We start from the raw sequence: 20,258 nt of genomic DNA on the forward strand, positions 1-20,258 counted from the left end.
GATACAAGGCTAGACTCAGCCACAACATAATCAGATCAACTTACCTTTCCTGTAAGTCGAAGAACTTTCCTTCCGACTCAGCTTAAGATAAAGTTTGCTCTTAGGTTCATTATAAAATTCAGGATCTACAGTAGTAAACTTCTTTAGTTTACCATACTGTTTTCTTTGAAAATCGAACCCTTTTCTGCAAAATGAGTAAAAGACAAAAGTGAATTTGAATATTAAGGTATGATTTTTTTTTATTGAGATATAACTGACATATAACATTATATTAGTTTCAGGTGTACAACATGATTTGATATATGTATATACTGTGAAATTATCAGCATAAGTCTGGTTAACATCCATCGCCACACAAAGTTTTTTTCTTGTGAAGAAAATGAGTGAACTGTTTTTATTTTATTTTTTTTTATTTTTTTTTAAATTTTTTGAACTGTTTTTATTTTTAAATAAATTGAATTTTTTAAAAAAGCACGGAAGAACTCACTGCATGTATAAAATTTTTTTCAAATAAAAATTTTTTCTTGTAATGAGCTCTTACTCTCTCACCAATTTTCAAATATACAGTAAAGTAATATTAACTATAGTCACCATGCTATACATTACATCTGTAGGACTTATTTATTTTATAACTGGAAGTTTGAAGGTACAAATTTTTTTTTTAAATCTCTAAAATACAGTATGAAGAGGAAAGAACCAGGGAATGTGTATGTTTATATACTTTCATACATATATACACAATAAAAATACACTGTGTCAAAGGAAGAAAATAGCAAGCCTCACAGAAACATCATTAGTTTTAAAAGAGACCGAGATAGGAATAATATCTAAAAGAAAGGGTACTTCAGTTTCTATAACTGTAAAAATGTTATAATAAATTATCATATTACCATTTCTTATAAATTATGGTGATTGAGTAAATGAAATAATACATGCAAAGTGCTTAGAAGAGTGCCTGGCATGTACAAGCTCCCAATAAATGCCGTTATTATTAAATTACCACGCAAATCCTCATAATATTTACTTTTTGGGTAATCCAACTTTTTGTGTGTGTGTGTGTGTGTGTGTGTGTGTGTGTGGTACACGGGCCTCTCACTGCTGTGGTCTCTCCCGTTGGGGAGCACAGGCTCCAGACGCGCAGGCCCAATGGCCATGGCTCACAGGCCCAGCCGTTCCGCAGCACGTGGGATCCTCCCGGACCGGGGACACAAACCCGCGCCCCCTGCATCGGCAGGCGGACTCTCAACCACTGCGCCACCAGGGAAGCCCTAATGCAACTTTTGTAAGACATGTTTCCAAAAAGTAGCATTCTATCATCCTATAAACTATGTAGTTCAGGCTTGTGAATGACCAATATGTATTATCCTGTGCTGATAAAAATTATTCTTGTGATTTGATAGGGTTTCCCTTAGAATTATGATTATATGTAAAACTGGTTAGAAAAATGGCATTCCCGCCAGTAATCCTGATATTGCTGACACTGCTCAACGTTAGGAGGGAGCCAAAAATAGCTTTAGGGAACTATTCCCATTTTATAGTCATAAAAAATGAGGTACTCTATCTTTTAGATATTCTTCCTATCTCAATTTCTTTGAAAACTGGTCATAATTCTGTGAGGTTACTATTTTCTGATATAATTAGAGGCAATTACTTGGCACCATAAAACATACCTCACCAAAAGCTGGCATTCCTCATAGAGGGGTATCTTTTGACTTCTTAAGTACAAGCCAATACTTTTTATATCATTTAAAACCATGCTAGGTAGAGATTTTTCCTGTGTTAAATATCCTGGGGTCACTTCTTCAAGCCACTTGAAAAATTTACATCGGTCAGCTCTGGGTCCATCACAGGTATAAAAGAGACGACCCTAAGGGGAAAAAGATATTGAAACTTTAGTGAGAAAAATAATGTTTTTATCTGCTTATTTTTTTTACTGTTTTTGTACTATGTTTGTCAAGACTTTTATAAAGGCTGCTTGGCATTAATGTACTCCAATAAATTAGCCACTATACAACTTAATCTTTTTATTAATTTAAACAATAAAACTTAAAACCACCTATTTTTCATTTTTTACTTTTTGTCAAAACTTACACTATTCTTAAAATTCAATCTTATTTGAAAAATAATATTTATTGGGCTTCCCTGGTGGCGCAGTGGTTGGGGGTCCGCCTGCTGATGCAGGGGGCGCAGGCTCGTGCCCCGGTCCAGGGGGATCCCGCGTGCTGCGGAACGGCTGCGCCCATGGGCCGTGGCCGCTGAGTCTGCGCGTCTGGAGCCTGTGCTCCGCGGCGGGAGAGGCCGCGGCGGTGGAAGGCCCACGTACCGCAAAAAAAAAATAATAATAATAATAATAATATTTATTGATTTCTGACTTAACAACATGTTCACTATAGAAAACCTGAAAGCTGCCCCAAAACAACTATAAGGAACATCTCGTGCATTTCTTTTTTTTTTAAAATTTAATTTATTTATTTTTGGCTGCATTGGGCCTTTGTCACTGTGCGCAGGCTCTCTCCAGCTGCGGTGAGCGGGGGCTACTCTTCACTGCAGTGCGCGGGCCCCTCATTGCGGTGGCCTCTCTTGTTGTGGAGCACCGGCTCTAGGCGCCCAGGCTTCAGGAGTTGTGGACCGCGGGCTCTGGGGCGCAGGCTCATCAGTTGTGGCGCACGGGCCTAGTTGCTCTGTGGCATGTGGGATCCTCCCGGACCAGGGCTCGAACCCACGTCCCCTGCATTGGCAGGCTGACTCCCAACCACTGCGCCACCAGGGAAGCCCCTCATGCATTTCTTTCCAGACTTTTTTCTCACTCACATAAGTGCAAGCATATGCACAAACACATACACATACACACACACACACACACACACACAAGGATACACGCATGTATGTTGTTTTAATAAAACTCAGATAACAATACATTTTCTAGTCTATAACCTAACCCTTACACCCAATAACATACTATGAGCATGACAACCATGTCATCAAATAATCTTAAAAAGAAAAAAAAGACTTTTAGTGGCTCTATAATATTTTATTCTATGGTTATAATATTTTTATGAATTCTTGCTTTTGAAAACCGAATTTACATACTCAACTAATGATGAAGTGGAATATGCAAGCAGTGGAGGAAAGTTGTATTATTATGAGTGAAAGCACAGTCTTATGAGTACAAACCATAGCTCAATATTACAAACATTTTACTAACTTAACTTCTTCCATAATAATGTTATCAGCAGTATAAATTAAATTGATATGCTTTTCTATTCTCCTGGCCTTATCAGTTACGTTACTCATATTAGGGATCACATAGTAGACCAGTTTTAACCTTTATTTCCTTCAGGCTCATCTCTGCTTCTCTAAGCCCTCAGGTTGGGACATATTCCCTTCTCAGTGCTCTCACTGTAATTTGGGCATATCCCTCCTACTCTATCAATTACAGTATTATATAAAATTTCCTTTTATACATCTCTCTCCTTCCACTACTGTGCAACAAGTTCCTAAGCAACTCGAAGGTTGATTTTAACTCATATTTTTGTATCGTCGAATGCAAATCATCTTTCAGGAAAAATGTATTGAGAGTTTACTATATGTTAGTTACTAATGTCTCAAGCAGAAGGCTCCCAGTCAAGACTTACTCTTTTTTTTTTTTTTTTTTTTTTTTTTGTGGTACGCGGGCCTCTCACTGCTGTGGCCTCTCCCCATTGCAGAGCACAGGCTCCGGACGCGCAGGCTCAGCGGCCATGGCTCACGGGCCCAGCCGCTCCGCGGCATGTGGGATCCTCCCAGACCGGGGCACAAAGCCGTGTCCCCTGCATCGGCAGGCAGACTCTCAACCACTGCGCCACCAGGGAAGCCCAAGACTTACTCTTCAAGCTTGTTGTAAAGCAATAGGTACCTAAGCCTTTTATGAAACTTACTTGTCTCATAAAAGGAGGGGAAGAGGGAACAATACCTTATTTGGACCTTCCTTTTTAACCACGACAAGTTTTGCAGGCTGACAATGATGGCAGGATGGCACATTATTTTCTACATTTTTCAGTTTGTCTCTGTTTGACGATGTGTAAAATGATATGTCAACTTTTGAAAGAGCTCTGTGCAACCTTTGTGCCAACCCAAACAGCAATATATTTAAATGTTCTACAAAAAAATTTTTAAAGATAATTTTAAAAACTCTATAGGTACAGATGAAAATTAAATACAAAATAATTTCACATTTGTATCATATATGTATTAGCTAAAACTGAAAATAGCCTTTTGACAGAGTAAACTATAACCTAATACTAACATCTATTTTTTAAAAGTCTAGTTTTACTCTTGAACAAAACAATGTACCATACTTAAAATTTCCTACTTAATTTAACAAAACCATCTGTAACACTTCCAGTTTAAAAAAATTTTTAGACTCCACCTTGAAAAAGATAATGCTGTCATTTCCCACTCAAAACTCAATTTCGATCTGAAATTAAAATACAATTTGCTGTCAAAAACTGGATTAAATATATAGAAAATAACAAATCTCAAGTAGACAATTTAATGTAAAAATTCATAAAAGATACTATACTTTCTTACAGCTAAACTATTTACATTAAGCAGCAATCAACCATAATAAAATAAAAAGATAACAGTCATACCTATGAGACAAGATGTAAAAATCTGCTTATAATGAGCAGGAGACTGAAAAACAGCTGGTATGCGAATTTGCCTTTGGGGAAGATATGCAGATTTTATTTTCTGCCCACTTGGGAAGCATAGCTCGGAGTCATTTATCGCCTGAAATGGAATAATTAAAGTTATTATAACAACTCCAGAAAAATACTGTTTACTAATAGATATGTTAAAGGAAATAAACAAATTTTTGATTTCCAGAATCCATGAAAACCATTTTCTAATTTTAAATGAGAAACTAAGTATAGCAAGAAAGGCTATGCCATGGCACTTTTTTTTTTTTTTTTGCGGTACGCGTGCCTCTTACTTATGGCCTCTCCCGTTGAGCAGCACAGGCTCCGGACACGCAGGCTCAGTGGCCATGGCTCACGGGCCTAGCCGCTCCGCGGCATGTGGGATCTTCCTGGACCAGGGCACAAACCCGTGTCCCCTGCATTGGCAGGTGGACTCTCAACCACTGTGCCACCAGGAAGCCCCCCATGGCACTTTTAATGATAAATAAGACTAACTTTTCTTGTTTGCTCCTTAATAAGTTTTAAAATATTTTTGCTAGGACTTAACTGATGTGAGTGAATCATTATGTATCTCTATTTCTGGTTATAACTATAGTAAGAATTGTTCGTAACCAATGTATCATAAGATGTCTCTTTACCCTAATAATGATCTGATCAGCAAAACTGAGCTGAGAGTGAAAAATGAAAACAATCATAATAACAAGCAGTGGAAGTGATGGTAGAAACAGAGCTATAATTTATTAAGTACCTATTATGGGCCAGATACTGCACCAGACACTTTCAAATATAGAACTTCATTTAACGTTCACAAACTCTAGGAAAGATCTTAAGTCAAAGAAAATGTGAGTGTAGCAAGAGTTTTGGAAAACTCAAAAAAAAAAAAAGACAAAACAAAGCTATTGGCTCCAAGACTAAAATCACGGCACCTGGGGGCTTCCCTGGTGGTGCAGTGGTTGAGTGTCCGCCTGCGGATGCAGGGAACACGGGTTCGTGCCCCGGTCTGGGAAGATCCCACATGCCGCGGAGCGGCTGGTCCCATAAGCCATGGCCGCTGAGCCTGCGTGTCCGGAGCCCATGCTCCACAACGGGAAAGGCCACAACAGTGAGAGGCCCGTGTACCGCAAAAAAATAAAAAATAAAAATCATTGCACCTACATGATTTTGGTAATTCTTTTGCTGAAATTCAGATAATAACTACTGGAAAAAAGATGCAAAACACTGGTACATTTCCTCACCTGAAAATCTCCTGTTACACTGCAGTTGTAGCAGGCATAATCTCTTAACACATTCTGAATTTCCTCAGTCTTAGAAGTCTGCTTTAAATTCAAAGAAAATGCTTTCTTTCTGGAAACCAAATCTTGACTGCTAAAATCCTGCTGCTGTTGCTGAAGCATGTGTTTCATCATTTGCAAATGCACAGAGTCTACAGAACTTTCATTCACAGCACCACTCTGTCTTTCACCCGTGTCACTAAAATGCATCCCAGAAATAGCCTCAGCAAAGAAGCCATCTGTTACTTTCTGATCAACTCTGTTTGGAGTAGTCAAGTTGCACTGGAGTATGTTTTGATATTTTAGCCACTTGCTTTGAGTAGATATATTATCAAAAAGTGAAACGTCCCTCGGAGTCACTTCCTTAGATTCTTTAGAGAAAGAAGTTTCGCTCTGGTCCTCTGACCCAAAGCTAAAAGAAGGAACTGCTGACTCTTCACCGAAGTTGAATATGGGAGAACCAGAAGACTCTTGCCTATCACAGTCAATCACATATGAACAAGAATCTACGTCAGGTGGCCCACTGGCAGGTGGCAAAGTAATAAGTGGAACTCGGGTTCCACTTACTAATGAAAGCCTTTGAAGGTTCTTATCCTCCAGAGAACTCGATTTTTTCATTACTAAAAGAAAAAAAAAAAGCCAGTTAAATAAAAATGTATTATGGACATCACCCAATCTCTAGAAAACAGTGGGTATCCATACAAAAAAACAAAAAGTACCAACATGCCTTGTACCAAGACAAACAAAAAAATCACATTTCCTTTTAAAAAATTTAATGGTTTTAGTCTCCAAAAAATAAACTTTTTCAAGGTTGATAAACTTGAAATCCTTCTCTTTTTCTTTTCCCTCTTAGCTAAGGATTTCTACTACCACCGCCCCACCAATTACTACATTATATTTACATAACACTGAAGTTTTCAAAGTATTTTACAGCCAAGAAGGGATTCATCATTCTCATTTTATAGATAAGATTGCCAACAAGGCCTAGAGGTAACATGACTACCAACTGGCAGAGTTAAGGCAAGAACCCAGAACTAGTTTCTCGTTCTCAATTTTATATTCTCCAGAGACTGAAGTTCAAGGTTTACTTATCGATGTGTTGCAACTTCCTTTATATATTTATTACATTCACAGACTAATATGTTGACCTTCAGGGTAAAGAAGACTTTTAGCTTTACTGTGATATATTGTTATGTGATAAGAGTTCAACTATGGTAAACTCATGTTATGGCAGATTTTGGCTGAGTTTTATAATTCCTTCTGTCAGCATCGTTAGTAACTGATATATTCCTGAAAATGTAAAAGCAGTAATATTTGTTGAATAAATAAAGAATGAATAATACTGCATGGGAACTATATAAGCTTTAAGTTTTTCTCTGAAATGCTATGGTTTCCTATTTTATAATAATGTACCTTCTTGATAGAGTTTCTATTTTGTTGGGAATAAACTCTGGAGGTCACTTGGGAAGGTAGTAGAACACCAGGTGAGTCAATGATATTCTTTTATAAACTGTTACCCCGTAATTCTAACAAGCTGATCAAGCAACACTGACAGAAAAGTTAAATCCTCATTAAATAGTAGAAGATTCATGGTATAACTCTGTAAATCATCTATATGCCACTGTCACCTCACTTGTGTTAGATACGCACAGCTCCCATACTGACTCTTTCCTACCTTGTTTCCTCTATCAACCACAGCTACTAAACCTTCTTCAACCCAGCTACCCAGACACATTAGTTTTTATTTTTATATCATCCACCCATGACCAAAAAATTATCTACAACTTCACCCCTCACCCAACATAACTTCAGAATCAAGGGAAGATACATTGATGAGATTACAAGAAAAGAGACAGAAAAAGAAAAGTTAGTGAAAAGGATCCTACAGAATGTATTATAATTATCAAGAAGCAGGAAATTACTCACAGGGAAGAGTCAAAATGTATGAAAACACAGAGGCCTGAGAATGCAATTGAGGTAACAGCAACTGAAGAGTTCCCTGATATTGCCAAGATCCCAAAGCAAAAGAGGGGAACTAAGAGGTTATGCTAAGGTCAACCATGACCAGACATTCACAATGAATCCTTTCCCTGGGAGGAGAAGAGGCTATAGAGGGGCCAGGCTCTGGAGTTACAGCTGTGAGAAGTGTTGGCAATGGTAGAAGACACTTTTAGAGGTCTGTGATGAGAAGATGAGAGAAGAAATAAGAAGGAACTAGAAAGCTGGAAGGGAGTATTGTATTTGGAAATAAGAGCCATCTCCAATAGAAAAAGTCAAAAGGGAGAGAGGGTGTGGGAAGGCTTGAGGGCGTAAGACATTGAATCTGGTTTCAAGATTATTTTTACTTTAGTAACAATCTCTCAAATAAAAAACTTCACTTTACATGGACAGACAGATTAGAGCCATATGGTAGCAACTGTCCAAGTTGAGAAAGTGAAAATCACCAGGTAAAGTTCTTGCTTTCAGGGACTCCTCAGAGAATTCCAGTATGAAGTCTTCATCTCCTGAGTTCAAAGATAAAGTAGAAACAGGACTTAATGTTGAGATCTTTTGTTCTGGTGACATCACCTATCCAGAAAGAAGAGACAAAACTACAGATCAAAATCTTCTTCCCTATAGTTTGAATGAATTCTAGTAACAATTGTAAAAATAATGCTTTCAAGCACATTGTGTAGAGCTATAGTGGGGCAAAGCTTCTTCCAAAAGGGACAGGATAGAATAAACTCACTAAAATAAACAAGAATAGAAAGTGAAATACAGAACATAAAACCTGTTGGATTTATTTGAAATGGGTCAGATTCTGATTTGGATTGATCTGGGTTATGGGATTTGGTTGTGAAGGTCAGTTTCTAGTCTAAGGGTCTCAGGCTTAATCAGATCTTATGTTTGGAGCTGTGAAGGTAAAACTTCCTGAAAACCCAAGGACAGCTTTCTCTTAGGTCCTCAGGTATAGGATACACCCACAGTTGCTCTAAACTTCAAAATATTGCTCCTAAATGGAATAAACTTTTTTGATATATTCCACATCTGAACAGTCATATTATTCCCTATGTTATTCTCCTTAGAACAGTATTTAATTTTGTTGCTGCTTCCAGAAATTAATCACCCTAAAGGTCTGATACTAATTGAACAGACAAACCTGGGGCTTGGGCCTCAAAACCAGCTGGAATGGGCTTCCCTGGTGGCACAGTGGTTGAGAGTCTGCCTGCCGATGCAGGGGACATGGGTTCGTGCCCCGGTCTGGGAAGATCCCACATGACGCGGAGAGGATGGGCCCATGAGCCATAGCCGCTGGGCCTGCGGGTCCGGAGCCTGTGCTCCGCAACGGAAGAGGCCACAACAGTGAGAGGCCCGCATAATGGAAAAAAAAAAAAAAAAAAAAAAAACAAAAACAGCTGGAATCAGGGCTTCCACTGCTGCCACTAACTCCGTCTCTTTCTCTGAAAGTCTGCTTCTCTCTCTTTCCCTGTAGACCAGATTCCTCCACATGGCAGGAAGCACAGCCCACTGAAAACTTCCTAAACTTTCCACCATTAACCACTGTAGCAGACGCTGTTGCTGTCCTGGCCGTGGCTCCTTGGCCCATCTATGAGGTCATTTACAGCTGGGGAATTGCTCCCCTACCCATCCCAGGCTTCCTACCTCTAGCATCTACATCATTCTGCCTGAGGACAGCGGCTGGGGGAGCGGGCTGGGACAGCAGGTAGGGCAGGCCAGAAGTGCCAGGTGGTTAATATGCCCAGGAGTAATCTTCAGCCAAAGAGGGGTGGGAATTGGTGCATGAATACCTTACTTTCCTCATTCTTTGGGAGGACAATTCTGAGTTTTGTTTTATAGGCCTCTTAGAGGGTTCCCAGCAGGACTCAACACCTTTTATTATTGCTTTCTTCCTTCCCCTGTCCCCCAGTGTGACTGTATTTGGAGACAGGGCCTTTAAGAGGTAATAAAGGCTAAATGAGGTCATGAGTGGTGCCCTGATCTGACAGAATTAGCGTCCTTATAACAAGAGAGTTCTCACTCTGCTGTGCTCTCTCTTGCTCTCTCTCTCTCCATGTGCACATACCAAGGAAGGACATGTGAGGACAGAGTGAGAAGTAGCCATCTGTAAGCCAGGAATAGAGTTCTCACCAGAAACTTGATCTTGAACTTCTACCTTCCAGAACTGTTACAAAATAAATTTCTGTTGTTTAAGCCACTTATCCTGTGGTATTTTGTTACAGCAACCCTAGCCAATTAATAGAGTCCTGCATCTTACTCCACTCAGTAAAGCCCACCTCAGTCCACGCTGTTAAGTCGAAAGCCAGGAGTCTTTCTCCTCCCCTTCCTTCACCCTACTCTCTACATCCAATCCAGCAACATCCATGCTTCTAACTCCAAAATTTATCTTAAGTCTATTTACCAACTGCTCTAAACTTTCACTGCCACAATCTTTACTTCAAGTCACTATCATCTACAGCTCCTCTTGACTGGTTTCCTGGCTTCCACCACAGTGGCCATCAAATGCATCTTCCACACAGCAGCCAACAAAATCTCTTAAAAGTGTAAATGTAAATGTAACGGGTGTTCTGCTGAAAACCCTTCAGTGACTTCCCCGGGGGGAACACAGAGCAATATCAAAGTTCTTAACCTGACCTGCAAGGCTTTGTATGTCTGGTCCTGCTCCTTTCCCCAATTGCAATTAATTACCGCTTTTCCTGTCACTTTCCACAATCCAGCTACTCTGGTCTCCTTTCACATTCTTGAACCCACTCAAGTCTTTTCAATCGCAGGGTATTTACACTTGCTTTTTCTGTACGTGGTATGTTCTTCCCCCTACTGCTGCAACAGCTGGAGAAGCCTTCCTAATCATCCATAAAGTAGATTCCCCCTATAATTTCAGAGTATCTTCACAACTTTTCTGTATAGCAATTATCTCAGTTTGTTTGTTCTCTTGAGTAACATCTCTCTCCCCTGCTGGCCTTTAAAATCAGAGATCATTCGTGTTTTGTCCAACACTCTATATCCAAGTCTTACAAGTCCCTGACCTAGAAAGGCATTCAGTAAACACTGCTGAATTCCTATTTATTCATAAATTTTATATTTCACAGTAAAATTTCATTGCTCATTTCACACATGTTCCACATATTTCCAATTAAGATCATGCCTAGGCACTTCATTGTATATCATTTGTTACTATTCTTGGGACTCTTTTTCTGCTATATTTTCTACTTGGTTTAAGAAAGCTATTAAATTTTCAAGTTTATCTTATCTATAGCTCCTTTACAAAATTCTTCTTAAACATCTCATTTTTAATTGATTCATCTAATTCTATTTCTTCCTTTCTAATTATGTACGCCTCTCATTTCATGTCACATTGCAAAAAATAAAACATCTGAATAACAAAGAAGATAGAAGTCATCCACATTTTGTTATTTATTCTAACAGAAATTATTCTGTGCTGTTTTATTACTAAAATAATCATGGTTGGTTGTTCATAAACTTTCTTGATCATGTTAAAAATATCATCTAGTCTTAAGATTTTTACTTTTTAGTTTTTAGTAGAGTCATTTCTTATAAGACCACCAAAATTTTTTACTCACAACTGTTAAAACTTTGTTTAGGGAATTCCCTGGTGGGCCAATGGTTAGGACTTGGCACTTTCACTGCTGGGGTCTGGGTTCAATCCCTGGTAAGGGAACGAAGATCCCATGAGTCGCAGGGTGCAGGCAAAAAAACCAACAAAAAAAACTTTGTTTACATTATACCTTATTTGCTTCCCATGAAGTCCTCTCTGTTGATTTAAAATTATAATCCAAATAATTATATAAATGTTCTAAATCTTTAGGAAGGAAATCTAAAATTGCTGTGGGGGAAAAAATAAGCATGGATCTTTACATAATAGTTTGTTCGATGTCAAATAACTTCTTAATGTTACATTTTATTTATAATTTACTTACAATCACTTTCAACTGAGTCCTTATTAGACTCAGCTGTCACTTGAAAATTCTCTTCAATATTAAAGCTAGTACCTCCTTTTGGAAAGTTTTCTTCATCTGGGAACTAGAAAATAGTGATCCATTTATCAGTTTAGAAAAAATGTGTGTGCATATCCATATCTTTACCTATTTCTCTCCACACATATAGTTATAACTTGAGACACAGACAAACGGAAAGAAATATGTTATAAAGCCACTTCCATTCCGAGAAAGCAGGGTACATTATATTTCATCAATTCTTATGACTCACGTTTCTTACATCTTAACATCTTTGAAATACAGATGCAAAAAAAAATTTTTTACATCTCTATAGCACAGGCAACATCTGTGACATAGATGTCTTTGCCTGTGCAAGTGTAACTATATGCAAAGTAGTAATACTAGTCAAATAATGATGACTTAAATATGACTTTGTGCATTGTTAACATTAGACATATTAAGCAATTCTGCTGTTCAAACATCTTCAAAAAGATCACACAAGGATTTAGCATTGAAAAAATTGTACTGTGGGGAATTCCCTGGTGGCACAGTTGTTAGGAATGCACCTGCCAATGCAGGAGACATGGGTTTGAGCCCTGATCTGGGAAGATCACACATGCCGTGGAGCAACTAAGCCCGTGCGCCACAACTACGGAGCCTGCACTCTAGAGCCCACGAGCCACAACTGTTGAAGCCCAAAAGCCACAACTATGGAGCCCGTGTGCCACAACTACTGAAGCCCAGCGCCTAGAGCCTGTGCTCTGCAACAAAAGAAGCCACCACAATGAGAAGCCTGTGTATCGCAATGAAGAGTAGCCCCCACTCACCGCAACTAGAGAAAGCCAATGTGCAGTAAGGAAGACCCAATAAAGCCAAAAATAAAGACTAATAAAGAGCAGAAACTAACACAACATTGTAAAGCAACTATAATCCAATTTTTTAAAAAAAGGTATTCACTGATAGCTTCTATCTCTCAGGCACAAAGCAAGGCACTGGATATACAACAAACAAGCAGCCACTGACGGTGCCTTCACAAAACTGATACTTTTAGGGGGAGAAAATTAAGGAAGAAGCGAAATTTGTGGCCCTGAACCAAGATGGCGAAGTAGAAGGAAGTGCTCTCACTCCCTCTTGCGAGAACACCAGAATCACAACTAGCTGCTGGACAATCATCGACAGGAGGACACTGGAACTCACCAAAAACGATACCCCACATCCAAAGACAAAGGAGAAGCCACAATGAAACAGTAGGAGGGGCGCAATCACAGTAAAATCAAATCCCACAGCTGCTGGGTGGGTGACTCACAGACTGGAGAACACTTATACCACAGAAGTCCACCCACTGGAGTGAAGGTTCTGAGGCCCACGTCAGGCTTCCCAACCTGGGGGTCCGGCAATGGGAGGAGGAATTTCTAGAGAATCAGACTTTGAAGGCTAGTGGGATTTGATTGCAGGACTTTGACAGGACTGGGGGAAACAGAGACTCCACTCTTGGAGGGCACACACAAAGTAGTGTGTGCATCAGGACCCAGGGGAAGGAGCAGTGACCCCATAGGAGACTGAACCAGACAGACCTACCAGCTAGTGTTGGAAGGTCTCCTGCAGAGGCGGGGTGTGGCTGTGGCTCACCGTGGGGACAAGGACACTGGCAGCAGAAGTTCTGGAAAGTACTCCTTGGCATGAGCCTCCCAGAGTCTGCCATTAGCCCCACCAAAGGGCCCAGGTAGGCTCCACTGTTGGGTTGCCTCAGGCCAAACAACCAACAGGGAGGGAACCCAGCCCCACCCATCAGCAGTAAAGCCGACTGAAGTTTTACTGAGCTCTGCCCACCAGAGCAACAATCAGCTCTACCCACCACCAGTGCCTCCCATCAGGAAACTTACACAAGCCTCTTAGTTAGCCTCATCCACCAGAGGGCAGACAGCAGAAGCAAGAAGAACCACAATCCTGCAGCCTATGGAACAGCCTGTGGAACAAAAACCACATTCACAGAAAGATGGACAAGATGAAAAGGCAGAGGGCTATGTACCAGATGAAGGAACAAGATAAAACCCCAGAAAAACAACTAAATGAAGTGGAGACAGGCAACCTTCCAGAAAAAGATTTCAGAAAAATGATAGGGAAGATGATCCAGGACCTCGGAAAATGAATGGAGGCAAAGATCAAGAAGATGCAAGAAATGTTGTAACAAAGACCTAGAAGAATTAAAGAACAAACAAACAGAGATGAATACTACAATAACTGAAATAAAAACTAGACTAGAAGGAAATCAATAGCAGAATAACGGAGGCAGAAGAACGGATAAGTGACCTGGAAGACAGAATGGCTAAATTCACTGATGTGGAACAAAATTTTTAAAAAATGAAAAGAAATGAAGACAGCCTAAGAGACCTCTGGGACAACATTAAATGCAACAAAATTCGCATTATAGGGGTCCCAGAAGGAGAAGAGAGAGAGAAAGGACCCAAGCAAATATCTGAAGAGACTATAGTCAAAAACTTCCCTAACATGGGAAAGGAAATAGCCACCCAGGTCCAGGAAGCACAGCGAGTCCAATACAGGATAAACCCAAGGAGAAACAAGCCGAGACACATAGTAATCAAATTGGCAAAAATTAAAGACAAAGAAAAATTCTTGAAAGCAGCAAGGGAAAAATGACAAATAACATACAAGGGAACTCCCATAAGGTTAACAGCTGATTTCTCAGCAGACACTCTATAAGCCAGAAGGGAGTGGCATAATATACTTAAAGTGATGAAAGGTAAGAACCTACAACCAAGACTACTCTAACCAGCAAGGATCTCATTCAGATTCAATGGAGAAATCAAAACCTCTACAGACAAGCAAAAGCTAAGAGAATTCAGCACCACCAAACCAGCTCTACAACAAATGCTAAAGGAACTTCTCTAAGTGGGAAACACAAGAGAAGAAAAGGACCTTCGAAAACAATTAAGAAAATGGTAATAGGAACATACATATCAATAATACCCTTAAACGTGAATGGATTAAGTGCTCCAACCAAAAGACACAGGCTTGCTGAATGGATACAAAAACAAGACCCATATATATGCTGTCTACAAGAGACCCACTTCAGACCTAGGGACACATACAGACTGAAAGTGAGGGGATGGAAAAAGATATTACATGCAAATGGGAATCAAAGAAAGCTGGAGTAGCAATACTCGTATCAGATAAAACAGATTAAAATAAAGAATGTTACAAGAGACAAGGAAGGACACTACATAATGAACAAGGGATCAATCCAAGAAGAAGATATAATTATAAATATATATGCACCCAACAGAGGAGCACCTAAATACATAAGGCAACTGCTAACAGCTATAAAAGAGGAAATTGACAGTAACACAATAATAGCGGGGGACTTTAACACCTCACTTACACCAATGAACAGATCATCCAAACAGAAAATTAATAAGGAAACACAAGCTTTATATGACACAGTAGACCAGATAGATTGAATTGATATTTATGGGACATTCCATCCAAAAACATCAGATTACACTTTCTTCTCAAGTGTGCATGGAACATTCTCCAGGATAGATCACATCTTGGGTCATAAATCAAGCCTCAGTAAAATTAAGAAAATTGAAATCATATCAAGCATTCATTTTGACCACAACGCTATGACACTAGAAATGAATTAAAGGGAAAACAATGTAAAAGACACAAACACATGGAGGCTAAACAATACATTACTAAATAATCAAGAGATCACTGAAGAAATCAAAGAGAAAATAAAAAAATACCTAGAGACAAATGACAATGAAACACGACGATCCAAAACCTATGGGAGGAAGCAAAAGCAGTTTTAAGAAGGAATTTTATAGCTATACAAGCCTACCTCAAGAAACGAAAAATCTCAAGTCAACAATCTAACCTTACACATAAAGGAACTAGAGAAAGAAGAACAAACAAAACCCAAAGTTAACAGAAGGAAAGAAATCATAAATATCAGAGCAGAAATAAATGAAATAGAAAAAAAGAAAACAATAGCAAAGATCAATAAAACTAAAAGCTGTTATTTGAGAATATAAACAAAATTGATAAACCATAAGCCAGACTCATCAAGAAAAAGAGAGTACTCAAATCAATAAAATTAGAAAGGAAAAAGAAGAAGTTACAACAGATGCCGCAGAAATACAAAGCATCCTAAGAGACTACTACAAGCAACTCTATGCCAATAAAATGGACAACCTAGAAGAAATGGACAAATTCTTAGAAAGGTATAAGCTTCCAAGACTGAACTAGGAAGAAATAGAAAATATGAACAGACCAATCAAAAGGAATGAAATTGAAACTGTGATTAAAAATCTTCCAACAGGGGCTTCCCTGGTGGCGCAGTGGTTGAGTCCGCCTGCCAATGCCGGGGACGCGGGTTCGTGCCCCGGTCCGGGAGGATCCCACTTGCCACGGAGCGGCTGGGCCGGTGAGCCGTGGCCGCTGAGCCTGCGCGTCTGGAGCCTGTGCTCCGCAATGGGAGAGGCCGCAACAGTGAGAGGCCCGCGTACCGCAAAAAAAAAAAAAAAAAAAAAAAAGTGTTTAAAAAAAAAAAAAAAAAAAAAAAAAATCTTCCAACAAACCAAGTCCAGGACCAGATGGCTTCACAGGTGAATTCTATCAAACATTTAGAGAAGAGCTAACACCCATCCTTCTTAAACTCTTCCAAAACATTGCACAGGAAGGAACACTCCCAAACTCATTCTATGAAGCCACCATCACCCTGATACCAAAACCAGACAAAGATACTACAAAAAAAAGAAAATTACAGGCCAATATCACTGATGAACATAGATGCAAAAATCCTCAACAAAATACTAGCAAACAGAATCCAACAGCACATTAAAAGGATCATACACCATGATCAAGTGGGATTTATCCCAGGGATGCAAGGATTCTTCAATATACGTAAATCAATCAATGTGATACACCATATTAACAAACTGAAGAATAAAAACCATATGACCATCTCAATAGATGCAGAAAAAGCTTTTGACAAAATGCAACTCCCATTTATGATAAAAACTCTCCAGAAAGTGGGCACAGAGGGAAACTACCTCAACATAATAAAGGCCATATACCTCAAACCCACAGCAAACATCATTCTCAATGGTGAAAAACTGAAAACACTTCCTCTAAGATCAGGAACAAGACAAGGATGTCCACTCTCACCACTATTATTCAACATAGTTTAGGAAGTCCTAGCCATGGCAATCAGAGAAGAAAAAGAAATAAAAGGAATACAAATTGGAAAAGAAGAAGTAAAACTGTCACTGTTTACAGATGACATGATACTATACATAGAGAATCCTAAGGATGCCACCGGAAAACCACAAGAGCTAATCAATGAATTTGGTAAAGTTGCAGGATACAAAATTAATGCAGAGAAATCTCTTGCATTTCTATACACTAATGATGAAATATTTTAAAGAGAAATTAAGGAAACACTCCTATTTACCATTGCAACAAAAAGAATAAAATACCTACGAACAGACTTACCTAGGGAGACAAAAGACCTATATGCAGAAAACTGTAAAACAATGATGTAAGAAATTAAAGATGATACCAACAGATGGAGAGATACACCATGTTCTTGGATTGGAAGAATCAATATTGTGAAAATGACTATACTACCCAAAGGAATCTACAGATTCAGTGCAATCCCTATCAAATTACCAATGGCACTTCTTACGGAACTAGAACAAAAAATCTTAAAATTTGTATGGATACACAAAAGACTCCAAAGAGACAAACCAGTCTTGAGGGAAAAAAACAGAGCTGGAGGAATCAGACTCCCTGACTTCAGACTATACTACAAAGCTACAGTAATCAAGACAATATGGTACTGGCACAAAAACAGAAACATAGATCAATGGAAGAAGAAAGAAAGCCCAGAGACAAACCCAGGCACCTATGGTCAACTAATCTATGACAAAGGAGGCAAAGATATACAATGGAGAAAAGACAGTCTCTTCAATAAGTGGTGCTGGGAAAACTGGACAGCTACATGTAATAGAATGAAATTACAACACTCCCTAATACCATACACAAAAATAAACTCAAAATGGATTAAAGACCTAAATGTAAGACCGGGCACTATAAAACTCTCAGAGGAAAACATAGGAAGAACACTCTGACATAAATCACAGCAAGATCTTTTTTGATCCACCTCCTAGAGTAATGGAAATAAAAATAAAAATAAACAAATGGGACCTAATGAAACTTCAAAGCTTTTGCACAGCAAAGGAAACCATAAACAAGATGAAAAGACAACCCCCAGAATGGGAGAAAAATATTTGAAAACGAATCAACAGACAAAGGATTAATCTCCAAAATATATAAACAGCTCATGCAGCTCAATATTAAAAAAATAAACAACGCAATCCAAAAATGGGCAGAAGACCTAAATAGACATTTCTCCAAAGAAGACATACAGATGGCCATGAAGCACATGAAAAGCTGCTCAACATCACTAATTATTAGAGAAATGCAATCAAAACTACAATGAGGTATCACCTCACACCAGTTAGAATGGGCATCATCAGAAAATCTACAAACAACAAATGCTGGAGAGGGTGTGGAGAAAAGGGAATCCTCTTGCACTGTTGGTGGGAATGTAAATTGATACAGCCACTATGGAGAACAGTATGGAAGTTCCTTAAAAATCTAAAAATAGAATTACCATATGATCCAGCAATCCCACTACTGGGCATATACCCAGAGAAAACCATAGTTTAAAAAGACACATGCACCCCAATGTTCATTGCAGCACTATTTACAATAGCCAGGACATGGAAGCAACATAAATGCCCATTGACAGAGGAATGGATAAAGAAGATGTGGTACATATATACAATGGAATGTTACTGAGCCATAAAAAGGAACGAAATTGGGTCATTTGTTGAGACGTGGATGGATCTAGAGACTGTCATACAGAGTGAAGTAAGTCAGAAAGAGAAAAACAAATATCGTATATTAACGCATATATGTGGAAACTAGAAAAATGGTACAGATGAACCGGTTTGCAGAGTAGAAGCTGAGACACAGATGTAGAGAACAAACGTATGGACATCAAGAGGGGAATGCCAGGGGGGGTATGAATTGGGTGATTGGGATTGACATGTACACACTGATGTGTATAAAATTGAGGATTAATAAGAGCCTGCTGTATAAAAAAAATAAAATTTTAAAAAAGATTAATTAAAAGTATTGTGTTCACAGAAAGACAAGAAAACAAAGCTGTGTGATATACAATAAAACACTACGCTCAAATAAATCTAAAAGAATCTTCCACTAAATATAACATTCAAAATCCAAGTGAAAAGGGCTTCCTGGTGGTGCATTGGTTGAGAATCTGCCTGCCAATGCAGGGGATGCGGGTTCATGCCCTGGTCTGGGAAGATCCCACATGCCACGGAGCAGCTGGGCCCATGAGCCATGGCCACTGAGCCTGTGCGTGCAGAGCCTGTGCTCCACAATGGGAGAGACCACAACAGTGAGAGGCCCGGATACCACACAGACACAAAACAAAAATCCAAGTGAAGGTGAAAAAGTTCTGGAGATCTGTTTCATAACACTGTAAATATACTTCCCATTACCAGAGTGTACACATAAAAATGGTTAAGACTGTAAATATTATGATATAAGTACATACGATATGTTTTTTACCACGTTAAAAAAAAGGCTTTTTAAAATAAAAAAGGCAGTGAAAAACACTATGTAGTGCTAATTGACTGCTCTTTCTTAGTGGTATATATTATAATGGTGCTTCTTACAATCAATGATAGTATGTTAGGAGCTGATGAAATACAAGATTGTTTTAAAGTTCAGAGACTGGTGTGTGCAAGCAATCTGTCACACTTATTTCAAAAAGTTCTTATCTGTGTTGGTAAGTCTAGTCATTTTGCCTTAGAACATTTTTTATAAACTCAGGATATAAAACATGACCATTCTGATGTATGTGAAAATAATTTAAAATAAAACAAATGGGACTTCCCTGGTGGCACAGTGGTTGAGAATCTGCCTGCCGATGCAGGGGACATGAGTGCGAGCCCAGGTCCAGGAAGATCCCACATGCTGCGGAGCGGCTGGGCCCGTAAGCCACAATTACTGAGCCTGTGCATCTGGAGCCTGTGCTCCACAACAAGAGAGGCCACGATAGTGAGAGGCCCGCACGCCGCGATGAAGCGTGACCCCCACTTGCCACAACTAGAGAAAGTCCTCACACAGAAACAAAGACCCAACACAGCCATAAATAAATTAATTAATTAATTTTAAAAATGTATATTTTTAAGGGCTTCCCTGGTGGTGAAGTGGTTAAGAATCCACCTGCCAGT

General features: G+C 39.1%; 1 protein-coding gene across 1 annotated transcript in view; it reads right to left on the bottom strand.

Annotated features, from left to right (window-relative positions):
• Positions 1-20,258, bottom strand: part of ZGRF1 (zinc finger GRF-type containing 1) — a 73,252-nt gene that overhangs the window by 19,574 nt on the left and 33,420 nt on the right. Inside the window, exons 10-17 of the mRNA XM_067036493.1 lie at positions 11,887-11,989; positions 11,695-11,792; positions 8,395-8,518; positions 5,915-6,570; positions 4,632-4,770; positions 3,953-4,137; positions 1,671-1,867; positions 45-184 (exon numbers count right to left, since the gene is read on the bottom strand). Of these exons, the coding sequence (XP_066892594.1) occupies positions 45-184; positions 1,671-1,867; positions 3,953-4,137; positions 4,632-4,770; positions 5,915-6,570; positions 8,395-8,518; positions 11,695-11,792; positions 11,887-11,989 (1,642 nt within the window). The remainder of the gene's footprint in view (positions 1-44; positions 185-1,670; positions 1,868-3,952; positions 4,138-4,631; positions 4,771-5,914; positions 6,571-8,394; positions 8,519-11,694; positions 11,793-11,886; positions 11,990-20,258) is intronic.

This window comes from Kogia breviceps, chromosome 6, assembly GCF_026419965.1.
Source record: "Kogia breviceps isolate mKogBre1 chromosome 6, mKogBre1 haplotype 1, whole genome shotgun sequence".
Lineage (NCBI taxonomy): Eukaryota > Metazoa > Chordata > Mammalia > Artiodactyla > Physeteridae > Kogia > Kogia breviceps.